This window comes from Solanum pennellii, chromosome 6 (assembly GCF_001406875.1).
Source record: "Solanum pennellii chromosome 6, SPENNV200".
Classification (NCBI taxonomy): Eukaryota; Viridiplantae; Streptophyta; class Magnoliopsida; order Solanales; family Solanaceae; genus Solanum; species Solanum pennellii.
The window spans coordinates 49,449,184-49,462,895 of NC_028642.1; the positions used below are offsets into that span (position 1 = coordinate 49,449,184).

A 13,712-nucleotide genomic window follows, 5' to 3' on the forward strand; every position below is an offset into this window, starting at 1 on the left:
TTTTTTTTTTTTACATTTTGTTGGAAGGTGATTGTGGGGGTTGGGAGTGGGGGGAGGAGCTGGTATGCGTGGAGTTAATTGATAATTTTTTTTAAAGCATTTAACAAGATCTCTAATATAATGTGGATTCATTGGGTAAATTCGTTTTACCCATTTAAAATATGAGTTGAGTCGGACAATAACTTACCCATTTTTATTTAACTCATTTTTTGATCGACTCATATTCTACTCGACTTACTCGTTTGCCACTCCTAATCATAACCTTCTTTTATTTAACGGGTCTCAATTTTATGATTAAGTATCTCAAACTTTGAAGATACATCAGATTTTTGTTATATATAAATATGACTTACGAAACTATTTTGTAAACTAAGCTTCCCTTAGTATGTACTAATAAATAAATTAATATATGTTCTACAATTATTATTGTGAATCACATCAATTTAGCTTAAACAATCTTCAGTTAGGCGTGATACGGGCCATGTTTTTTCTAGTCTTAGTAGAAGCGACACAAAAAATTAATATGGTTATGATGTTGCTTGCACCTACCACTTGACAATCGATCTAATGCACATATTAATCACATTTGTACGTACTTTTAGAGTGAATAGGAACATATATGCAAGTTATTCTTTTCATTTTAATTAAATAGCTACACGTAACATGATTACTCTCCACATAAATTTGAAATTAGGTGTCTGAAGAGAATTCATTTGTCTAAAACTAAATTAGGCGTCTTGTATCAGACACCTAATTTTAAATTTATGCGAGCAGTAATCATGTCACGTATAGCTATTTAATTACAATGAAAAGGATAGCTAGCAAAACAATAAAATTCACTCGAAAATAACTTGCACATATTTATGACTATATATATTAAATATCAATATTTTTGGATATATATACTAATTGTTGAACATCCTTGACATAGTAAGTTAAGGCTCATTGAATTCGCCTTGTCCTAAAATATGAATACCTTTGACGAAAATTCTAGTTCCGCCACTACATAGGGGTGGACGTAGCTGGTAGAATGTGAATTTCGCCAAACCAGTTTTTGTACCTGTTAAAAAATAAAATGAACTACTATCTAATTAATGATATTTTGTGTCACTAATTAATAATTTCACGTATTTCAAATCAAATACACATGAATAAAAGTCAGAACATTGAAATAGAGAAAAAGGGGTCAGAGAGAAGGATATAAGCGAGCGAGATATAGTCAACATATTTTTGATACATGCATATACTAGACACATTCTAAAATACAACGAGAGGGAGAGACAAGAGTAGTTAACGAGATATGAAAGAGGTGAGCGAGATGGTTAGATACATGTGAATCTACTTGTATATAGTGTATCTAAAATAAATTACTACCAATTTTGACCTCATATGTACGTGATATATGTGTCTGGAAGAGGAAGATATATACACATATTCTAAGGCTCAAAATATAGTAAGGAATATAATATTACAAACTAGCATAAATCTGAGTAATTAACTCCTAAAGTAATAAAATATGTGTTATTTTCCGTAAAAAATTCGTTCTGTGTTAAATATGTACTAAATTACTAATGTTAAATTTCAAATCTATAGATGGTTATTGCCCAATTCTGCCAACCCTACTTATGTCCGTTTGGCAATGTGATATGGTATCATGACATGGAATCATGATATAGTATCATGATATGAAATTGAAGTTTTGTTTGGATATGCGATATGAAATTTTGGTGTTGTATATTTTCTCATAAACATAAAAATCCATAAGTTCTAAAACTATTAAAATAGCCCAAATTGTTTATTCAATATTATCAAATAAACAAAAAATCATAAAATCGTCTAATAAATTATTACAAAATTATTTATTCTCCACTTAAGTAATTGTTTCATCAATATATTTGAGTAAAAATGAAACACCTTTCACGGGTTCTTCAAGATTTTATTACTCACAATCGTGAAGTGTGAGTTAAAGTGATTATATGTTGGTGACAATAATAAATTTTATGTCGGTGAGAATAATAAATTTTAAAAAGCAATGATGTGATTATAAATTTTATTTACATGTGAAACTAAATGGTTAGTAGATATAAATGTGGGGTAGTTTTTAACAAAATATAAACTCGTGAATCAATTTTTGTATTAAAATAATTCAAATCATGACATGGTATTCCCATATGATTCCATATCATAATTTTTGGAGAATATAGTATCATATCTCATGAGATAAAATCAACGTAAAATCGCATGTCCAAACGTTGATTCCATCTCACGATACCATATCATGATATGCTATCATATGGGCAACACTTACTTAGGCTTTCTATATGTACTGATTCAAAATGGATTAAGTTATAAGTGATATCTCAATTCGTTCAACTTTTTCCAAATTTTGATTTCCTTGTTTGAAATCATTATAAGTTGTTTAATTAACAAAGAAAACAAATACAACCATTTTTCTTTATTATAACTATATGGAATATCAAGTAAAAATATTTCACCCAAATTAGGTTGAACCCATCGGTAGCCTCCTAAAGTTGACATTAATTTTCACTTAAACACTTTAACTAGACTTTGTTCATTTTAGGCACTTTATGTTGAGTCCCGCTGTGTCATTTTAAAAACGTTTATAAGAACAAAATTTTTAAAAATCATCACTAATTTTGAAAGATTTTTTCGAACAAGACACATTTTTTTCAAAAAGTTAGAAGGTGTCATATATAATATTTAAAATCAATTAAAAAACTAAAATCTAATGTTTTTCTTGAAAAATTTGGAAGAAGAATCAAGAAAAAATGGTTATAGAGTTTGGGAGGCAAAAGCGACGTAAGGCAGATGGGGTAAGGGGGGTGATATAAGATGGGGTAGGATGGTAGAAAATAGGTAATGTTATTTATTTATTTTGGCTGAAAAATTAATTATTTTTTAATAATTTATTTTAAATTATTATTTTTACATTCAAATGCTACATGTCAGTTTTTAATTAGTCATGATGTCATGTCATTCGCAAGTGTGTTACACACACTTTATAATTTTAGCTGATTGGCAAAAAGGTGTCAAAATAGCAGAGCGGCCCCTTACTTGAGGTGTTTAAAATGAACAAAGCCTACTTGAAGTGTCTAAGTGAAAATTGGTGCCAAATTTAAAGGCTGACGATGGATTCAGCCCCAAATTAACCCATGTTTAGATTAACTAAATAGAATGGTTAAAATAACCCAAAATATTAAATGAAAAAAGTCATTAACACAATAGATTTAAATGGATTTGTTGGATCATATTTAAATTTAATGAGTTAATGTTGCCACCCCTAGTTCCACCATTAAATCATATTTCCACCCTATTGAAAACAACTTTACAAGAGGAAGTTTATACGTAAACGTTTTAAATGATTTTAGATGATGTTTCCCTGTAATTCATCTGTCCTCATGTTATCTTAATTAATGCATAGTTTAAGGTCTACAAGAAGAGAAAAATTAAAAATAAGCCTACTTTGTATTATGAACAAGCACAATTCTAATTTTAAAATATCATTTATTTTCTTTATTTCAAAACAGTTTTTTTTGTTAAGTTTCACAATTTTCGTGAGCAAAAGACCTATTTATATTTTATTTTAAAAAGGGAAAATGCACAATTACCTTCTCAACCTATGCCCCAAATTTCAGAGACACACTTATACTATACTAAGGTTTTATTACCCTCCTAAACTTATTTTATAAGTAATTTGTATTTCTTTTCGATCTACGTGACACTAGCTTGAAAAAAAAAGTCAATCAGCGTTGAACCCACAAGATAGTGTCACGTAGGCCGAAAAGGGATAGAAAATTATTAATAAAATAAGTTCAGGGGATAAATAGGACCTTAGTATAGTATAATTATGTCTATGAGATTTCGGACATAGGTTGAAGGGTACTTGTGCATTATCCCTTTTAAAAAGGGAAAAGACTCAAATGAGAAATTACCTAGGAATATCACTTATGTTTGTTTTAGGACTACAATATCACCCAACTTTACCTATTTTCCTCAAACTATACTTGACACAAAAAACGCATTATCTCTCTCCAATTAGGATGTCATGTCACATTATTTATTTTTTTATTATTAAAAAAATATGCTTTAAACCTATTTAAACATTAGGTTGCAATATGTTTTTTTTTTAATATTGTTTTCTATTTATGTTTTTTGAAAATATTTTGTTTTCAAATATATAAAGATAAATTTTAAAAATGAATGAAAAAAAAGTACTCCATTTCTACAACTTACTACTAATGGACTGTTTTAATTATTTTTTAATGATGACTATTATTTTTTACTATAAGTTTTTTAATTAATTTTTAAAATAATAATTATAGATTTTGTATGGTGCACTTTTTCTTCTCCTATTTAGATATTTATTTCTACATTCCATTTTGTTGGAGCATTCCCTAAAATTACTGAAAGTGTGATAAATAAATAATTTAATTTTCAGTTTTCATTTTTTAACCTTAAAAATTGAAATTTGAAGCATTTAAAGATCTTTCATTTTCCCCCCATAATAGCCATTACTGTCTTTATAAAAAAAAAATAGTTCGATTTCATTTTTTTCCTTTAAATTTAAAATTAGAGGCATTTAAAAATCATCCATTTTTTGTCGTTACAGCTTTTTTAAACAAAAGAGCTTTTATTTTCTATTTGAAATAGCTATATTAAAATTCCTATTTTTTTAATTGTATTTTTAGAGCATATTTAAGATGCTTTTTGAAAAATTAAAATTCTTGAATATTTATGGTGCTGACATGTGACACTTTTTACTTCTCCTATTATATATAGATAGATTTTTTAAAATAAATAGACAAACCCACATATTATACCCAGTAAAAAAAATACATTAAGAACTGTAATATGAGCTCCTTCGGTTCTTCAAGAAAATATGTGAATTTCTCCGGTTCTTTAAAAGAATTAGAAAAATATTAATAATAAATTAAAAAAAGTGACATGATACCTTTGTAGAGAAATAGTGTATTTTTTTATATCAAGTATATTTTGAGAAAAATAGGCAGAGTTGAGTGATATTGTAGTCCTACAACAAACATAAGTGATATTCCTAGGTAATTTTCCAAACATGGGTGACTATCTGGGGAAATTACTCCTCAAATATGTCATCAAACTTTCAGAAAAGGCTCATTTATGTCATCAGTTAAAATTTTGGCTCATTTATGCCATTATAATTGAAGAAAAGACTCGTTCATGCCATTATTTTTTAAGAATAGTTTTGCAAAATCATTTTTGACACGTGGCCAATTATAATTCGGCCAAGTCATTAATTTTTTTGATTAAAAAAAATCTTAATTCTGAAAAAAATTTAATTTTTTTAATTTAAAAAATTAATGACGTGGCCGAATTATAATTGGCCACGTCATCAATTTTTTTAATAAAAAATATCAAAATTCTGAATAAAAATTAATTTTTTTATTTTTTAATTAAAAAATTAATGACGTGACCTAATTATAATTAACCACTTTTATTGATTTTTTTAATAAAAAAATATTAAAATTCTGAGTAAAAATTGAATTAATATTTTAATAAAGTTTTTAATTAAAAAATTAATGACGTGACCGAATTATAATCGATCACGTGTAAATAAGTTTTTTCTAAAAGTTTAATGACATATTTGAGCCTTTTTTCTTTTAAAAAAGAAATTTGAGATTGGATTTGGTGATCGGTTTTAAAGTCTTTGGTAGTTAGGGTGTTTTTTCTGGCATCCCCCTAGATTTGTACACACTACACACCTCTATTAATAAATACTCTATAATTTAGGAATGCGTAACCTTCATTTAAGAGTAAGTCTTTGAAATATTGTATAAGATTTTTTTTGACATGTTAAATAATTACTTCTAGTTTGACTTGATATATATTCTTAAAATAAATAAAAAATTTCAGTCTTGTTATTCTTAAATTAATAAGCAAATGGGTCTGGTTAACTTTTATAACTGTATGTATTTGTATTATGAACTCTTAATTACTTAATGTTTTATCAATCGAACCTTTAAATTAAATGAAAAGAAGAATTTTAAACCCTTCCTACTATGTTTATAGTTCACTTACTTAAATAGATGGCTTAAGTCATAGATGGCCCCTTAAAGTTGTCCAGATATTTCACTTAAACATTTTAACTAGGACTTATACCTATTGAACACCTGGACTGTTCTGAATTTGAACCATTTAAACAAGTTGTGCACATGTGGCAAAAAAGTGAGATTCACGCCTTAATGAGCGCGTGAATCATTTAATCAACAATTTTCAAACTTTTTTTCTCATTATTTTTTTTTAAAAAAATAACAATCTTTTCAAATCCTCCTTTTCAAAATTTTACCACCCTGTTGCTCTTATTTCTTCATAACAATCCACCATTAACATAAGAATTCCAAGGCAATAATAAATCCAAACATCACTTTATTCCTTACATTCCAAGCCTTAATATGTTGTTTTATCATATTTCTTCTTGTCATTGTTCTAATTTTTCAGATTTAAAATTATATCTTGACATCTTTTTTGCCGGAGAAAATGGATACCACCATTCATATTTTTTTGCTGGAAAAAACGAAGGCTATCATCCACATCTCCTTATCAGAAAAAATGGAGACGCATACACAACCCCTTCTTCTTCCACAACAAAGTAGAAACAAAATTCGAAATCAAAATTAATAAGAACGTATTTTTTGTAAAAAAATAACAACATCAATTTCAAATAGGAACAAAAAGACGGGATAGAGAGAAACAAAAATAAAAAATTCTTAGTTAGTATATGTTAAAATCTCCACTTTTTTTTAGATGAACAACAACAATGGTGGAAAGGGTTATCTTTAAGGGAAAGAGAAGAAGGGGAGGTTTGGGGTGGGTGGGGTGAGGTGGATTTTTCTTTTTTTTTTTTTCTGGTTGAAACTCTTTTTTTTTTTAGATTTAGATTTTTTGGTATTTTAATTTCATTTATTTAAGATAATTAAACTAAAATGCCACATGTCGTAGTTTAATTTGTTATTTTGCCACATCAATTGCGTGTGTGTTGCACGCACTTCATTTTTTAATTAGGTGTCAGAAAAATGTTTGATATGTATTTATTTTTTAAGGTTGAAGTGTCTAATAGGAAAATGGACATGTTGAGGTGTTTAAGTGAAATATGTGGAAAACTTTAAGTGGCCGTAGATGACTTAATAGACATTTCAAACCCATGTCACATTAATTAATAACATATCATAATTATCTTCATTAACTATTTTTAAAAATTATCAATCAAATTTTATCAAGTAAAACGTAAATTAAATTGATTCTTTAAGAAAATATGGGACTCCAAGCTCCTCCCTGGTTTCAATCGTGTAACATTGAAAATCCACCGCGAAAGTCGCCGCACCACCGCTCCTCTCGCAGGCGAGACCTGTACTTTCTCCTTCACTCGTCTCCATCTTTCACCATTTTCCTTTTCTCCTTCTCCAACTTAGCTCCACAAAATTAGCAACCCAAAGGGGCCACCACACGAATCCGCCACACGAATCATTCCGTGCTTTTGTCTATCAACAAACACCCTCACTGCCTCCCATTTTGCCGAAAAAGGTCGCCTTTCTCTCTCTCACTCCACTGCAAATCAATGGGGTGACTCAACATAATTCGAGGCCTAAAGCGAAATTTTAATTAGAGGCCAAAAATTTAAATAAATTTTATCTGTATTTATTTATTTTTATAAATTTTTAGATGTAAATAATTGCATGATATCTTTTTTTTTATAAATACTTTTTTAATTGTTATTTTAAGCAAGATTTTATCAATTCAACACTAAAAACATCATTATTGAGACAATTATTATATGAATTGATAATATAGTTCTGTTTGATTAATTTTAAATAAAGATAAGAATTAGAATCATAGAATCTGATTCAAAAAATTGATAACTCGGTATACCATATTTTAATGTGAAAAGTTACGAAGAAACAGAAGAATATTTGTTATTTACTTTATTCAATACATTTTGGCTATTAATTCATATTTTTGACAAAATATAAAGATTTGAAGAAATAGAATGCATAATATAAAGAGTTTAGAAGGATAAATAATGTGAGTGCTAGTGAAGAATATATATATATTTATATTCTTCACTAGCATATATATATATATATATATACTTTTTATTATAAATAATTAATTTTTTTAATGAAAAATTAAAAATAATTCTTATTTATAAAATTTTGAGGCCCTAAAAAATAAAAGTCTAAGGCATTGGCCTAAAAATTTGTAGACAAGAGCCGACACTAAATTCCAACAAGTATCGCCATAAAATCAACCAATACCACTCTCTCGTTCCATTGATATAACAACTTGTAACTTGTCGTCAAGGAGGTGCCAATGCCAAATAGCTGTTAAAGAAGATGAAAATTATTTTTTTAAAATTTATTTTTATTATTAGTTCCGTATTTTAAATTTAAATATGATGTCCTCTTGCCTTCAAATGTGTGTAGTCACACTTCTTTTAAGTGGTTAGAAGGATTTGATATATTGTTTTTTATTGAGTGTAAAAGTTCAGTTGATAAATGATTTAATAGAGGAATCCATAATACAAACTCGAACAAGTATAGAGGGCCATCATATTATTTCGCCAAATTAATATTATGTTAAATATGTCAAAATATTCTTAAATTTTATTGCTTGAAATATGTCATATGAAAAACTTAAATTAAAATATTACGAACAGAAAAAAGATTATTATTTTATAAATAAACTAAATAAAAATAAATTATGCTTTCTGAAACAGAGAATGTATCATTTAAAAGAAGACCGATGAGCCCATCAAATCCCAATTTCATACAATAACATCTAACAAATATCAGACCTAATTCAAATAAGTGGTAAGATTGTTGTCGTATGATCATAAAGTCATGAGTTCAAGTTTTAAAATTTGCCTTTGACAAAAATACAAGAGTAAAATTGCATATACCTTTCCAACCTCAAATAATGCTAAATGGTTAGAAATTTAAGAAGTTTATATATTTTTTTATTTTAAAATAAACTGATCTATTTTCATTTTTAGTTAAAATTTATTAAGTTAGAAAAATAAATATATTTTAAAAAATAAAATAACATAGATAAAATATCATTTCAAAATACGTGCTTATGAATAGATATAAAATTTTGTACTTATTAAAGATGATGGTTGGTGTTCAACCATTCAGGAACAAACATCTACTCCCAACTGTTATGCATTAAATGTCCCTTAATTTGCTGTCTTTTTCATTTTAGGCACGGCCAAACAAGTACGATGTTCATTCATGACCTCTATTGGAGCTACCCAACCCTTGTAGGCAAGATGTAGCTATTACCCAATAATGTTCCTCCCAATACATGCCTCATACAATATAGTGCTTTTGGGAATTGACTTCAGGATTTTAACTCTCTGATATCACTGATTGGGATCAAGCGCCTATCAACGTGTAAAAAAAATTATAACTAATAGCAAAAAGACAATTTTATTTCTTAATCCAATTTGAGCCACCTAACTGCTCACACGTCTTGTCATAAGCAGGATGTTGACTTTACCCAGCGCCATTTCAGAAGCAGCATTATAAAAGCCTGCTAAATCTCAAGGAATCAATATACATCAAAACCTCAATTTTCTTCCTTATTTTAGTAAAAAATATGGAGATTTATTCCTCTACTTACAACTTTGTTGCACTACTTATATTCTTTCCCTTCTTGTTTACTCTATTTGTCAAATTACTTAGAAAATCATCAACGGCAAAAGAAAAATTGCCTCCAGGTCCATGGAGACTCCCCATTATTGGTAGTCTTCATCACTTGAGAGGTGCACTATTATTTCCACATCGCACCCTAAAAAATCTAGCAACAAAATATGGTCCGATTATGTACTTACAACTCGGAGAAATTCCTGCTGTAATCGTATCTTCCCCTAATATGGTGAAAGAAATACTAAAAACTCATGAACTCGCCTTTGCTACTAAGCCACAACTTACATCCATAGACATCACAACTTATAATTATAAGGACATCGCATTTGCACCATACGGTGATAAATGGAGACAAATGCGTAATATTTGTGTCACGGAGTTATTAAGTACCAAAACGGTCAAGTCATTTAGTTCAATTCGGAAAGATGAGATTACGAGACTCCTCTCATCAATCCGATCCACTAATGGTACTCGTCTTGTCAACTTAACAGCACTAATTCTTCGATATACAAACTCAGTGACTTGTAGATCAGCTTTTGGAAAAGTATGCACGAATCAAGATCATTTGATAAATTTGTTGAGGGATGTGTTGGATACGTTAGGAGGATTTGATGTGGCTGATTTGTTTCCGTCGTGGAAGTTACTTCACAAGATGAGTGGAGTGAAATCGAAACTATTGAAGATGCATAAGAAAGTTGATGAAGCTTTGGAGAATATTGTTAATGAGCACATTAAGTATAGAGCCCTTGGATGCAAAGGTAATGGTGATAAATTAATTGGAGGTGAAGATTTGGTTGATGTTCTTCTTAGAATTAAGGAGAATGGTGAACTTCAATTTCCAATCACAAGTGATCACATAAAAGCAATTATTTCTGTAAGTCTTCTCCTTAATTAAGTTATATACACCATATTAGTCTATAGAACATATATATATATATTTTCACTTTTTTAGAAATTCAAAAGAATATCTAGAAGTAGGTATCGTAAGTGGCAGAATGAGCTTGCTACTACAATCCACTTAAATTCAACCCTTTATTCCTCTGATTCATTAAAAAAAATAATCTATAACTGTCTCCATAAAACAAAAATTTGTAATCTTAAAAATTGGTCGGAAAAGATTAATGTTTGTATTAGTTAAAAATGTAGTAGCTGATAAACACCGAATGAAACAAACTCGATTCGAACAAAAGCATTGTTATACATATTAATCACTAATTACAAGTTACAACATGTAATCAGGGGCGAATCTACAAGGATCCAAGGGGGTTCATCCGAACCTCCATCGTTGAAAAAATTACACGATATATATAGGAATAATTTTTCGAATTATAAGTATATACTAAGTGATGAACCCCTTGAACATAAGCCAAGGGCTTGGCTCAGTGGTAAGGGGGTTCAAGAAATTCGCTACCTAAGTGCTACGTTGCGGGTTCAATTTCAAATAACAACGTTTTCCACCCTATTTTCAATTGATTTTCATTTTTATTTCTAAATAAATGAAAAATTGTTTTGTTTGAAAATCTATTGGGATTTATAATATTTTATTAGATATTAAAAATAAATTTCTTTTCTATTTTTATAAAATTAAGTAAAACTTACAAATGTTTTTTAAGTTTTCATAATTAAAATTAAAAAAATACATTCTCCCATACTCATTTTAAATCAAACATTTAATTTATATTTGATTAATAAATAATATAATTATAAGTAAAATTAAATAAATAAGAGTAATTATTTAAAATTTATAAATAAATACGATTGTCGCGATATTTCTCAATCTTGATAATTGTTTTCTCGACACAAATTCTATTGCTACAGTATGATCAGAATCAAAATTATTTCTTTGTTAATTTCAAATATTGAATAACGTTTATATACATCAATAACACAAATAAAACCCATAATTATAGGTTTAAAAAATATATTCTCTCGTACTTATATTTTAATGTTATGTCAAACATATACTTACTCGATTTTATTGTTTGGGTTGAGGTGGAGTTGAATTTTTTTAGTTGCTTATATCTGATTCAACCCATTTATATTTGACCCGCCCCGCTTTTATGAATACTATTATCGTGCTTACTTATCTTTTTGAACCCCCTCGATGAAAATTCTGTCTCCGCCACTGCATATAATACACACAATAAAGTAATAACACACTAATTACAGATATATTAACATAGAAGACGGTAACTAGAAGGGGATGAGATACAAGAACAGAGAAAGGGGATGAGAGATAACTGACAACCAAAGCTTCGACAAAATTTGCATAACCGTTCTTTCTAATCCCTAGACCTTTTTAACAATAGTTAATTGGATCTGAATTCCATATAAAACTTCCAACATTTTACTCGACCCAATAATATCAATTGAATCAGTCATTTTGCCACGAGCCATAGTCCCTTAGGAAGTCATCGTGGCTCACATTATATCACCTAAACTTAAACCACTCTATTTGAATATGTTAGTCTTTGTACTACTCTCTCCGTTTAAAAAAGACTGATCTTCTTTCTTTTTTAGTCTGTTTAAAAAAGAATGATTTCTTTATTTTCTTGGTAACATTTTACTTTCAGCTTTCCACGTGTCATCTCTAAGGCCACAAGATTAAAAGACAATTTTGTACATTTGACATAACTTTAATTTAAGACCACAAGATTCAAAAATCTTATTTATTTTTTAAAACTTCGTGCCAAGTCAAAGTAGATCATTCTTTGTGAAATTAAGGGACTAATATTTACGAATATACACACTTATTTGTTGTTGTAGGACATGTTTGCTGCTGGAACAGAAACTTCAGCTGCGACTATTATTTGGGCATTATCAGAAATGATGAGGAGGCCAAAAATTATGGCCAAGGCACAAAATGAAGTGAGGCAAGTCTTCAAAGGAATGATAACTTTTAATGAAGATGATCTTGATAAATTAACATATCTAAAGTTAGTGATCAAAGAAACATTAAGGCTACATCCTCCAAGTACTCTACTACCAAGGGAATGTAGGAAACAAACGTATATAAATGGATATACAATACCTCCAAAGACAAGAGTACTAATAAATACATGGGCCCTTGGAAGAGATTCAGAAAGTTGGGACGACCCTGAAAGTTTTATACCAGAAAGATTTGAAAATTCCCCTGTTGACTATATGGGAAATTATTATAAATTTATTCCGTTTGGTTCTGGTAGAAGGATTTGTCCGGGAATGCAATTTGGTTTAACTAATGGTAAGCATCCTTTGGCTCAACTCCTCTACCATTTTGATTGGGTGTTTCCGTATGGAGCTAATCCAGAAGACTTGGATATGATTGAAAAAAATGGATTAAGTGCAGCTAAGCATAGAGATTTGTGTTTAATTGCCATAGAACACAAAGACGATGACAAAATTTGATGCTGTACGTGCTTTAAATGATAAATATAGTAAGTACTATGTATAATTTATACTTAGTATGAATCTCCTTTAGTTTCGGTTTGGTATATGTTTTGATTTGTGTACCTAGAAAATTAGTAATGATCAAATAATAAGATCTACAGTTGTTTGGATCATATTTTCCTTTTCTTTTTCTAGACTCTAATACATCATATTAATGTTTTTTTGTGCACATGAAGATCCCAGATTTACATCAAATCATATATATCACTTGTTGATAAATATATGGATTTTTAAAATGCTTAAGGAATTAATCTGCTACTTTGTATCACATAATTCTCATTACCAAAATAACAGTACTAACATAGATCTCTGACTATGCTGCAAGATTGATGGATTGGATCGTGTCAAATTACCTCACACCCAATGCTTATAAGCATTCGGTGCATAGATAATTTTGGGCAATTTTTTTATTTTTTGGTCCCCAATATTGAATGAGATGGGTCTTCTCTGATACCGTGTTAAATTAGGTCTCGGGCCTAACTTTCACATCCTGAAGCTGACTTGAAAGGAAGAGGATTGTCAAGGCCTTATAAGGAGTCCGCTCATCTTATCAGTAATGTACGCAAAAAATTTTATAAGCAG

At 29.0% G+C, this 13,712-nt stretch overlaps 1 protein-coding gene across 1 annotated transcript; it reads left to right on the plus strand.

The window, feature by feature from the left end:
* Window positions 1-9,604: 9,604 nt before the first annotated feature.
* On the plus strand, window positions 9,605-13,245 carry LOC107022718 (premnaspirodiene oxygenase-like). Its single transcript, XM_015223312.2, has 2 exons — window positions 9,605-10,575; window positions 12,468-13,245. Exons 1-2 carry the CDS (start codon window positions 9,652-9,654, stop codon window positions 13,086-13,088), a joined length of 1,545 nt encoding a protein of 514 aa, XP_015078798.1. The 5' UTR covers window positions 9,605-9,651; the 3' UTR covers window positions 13,089-13,245.
* Window positions 13,246-13,712: the final 467 nt, after the last annotated feature.

What these genes read in the sequence shown, in the direction of transcription:
- LOC107022718 (XM_015223312.2), top strand. Translation starts at nt 9,652, where the DNA reads ATGGAGATTTATTCCTCTACTTACAACTTTGTTGCACTACTTATATTC. An exon ending in ACATAAAAGCAATTATTTCT is followed by an intron (nt 10,576 to 12,467) that starts GTAAGTCTTCTC and finishes TTGTTGTTGTAG; the next exon opens with GACATGTTTGCTGCTGGAAC.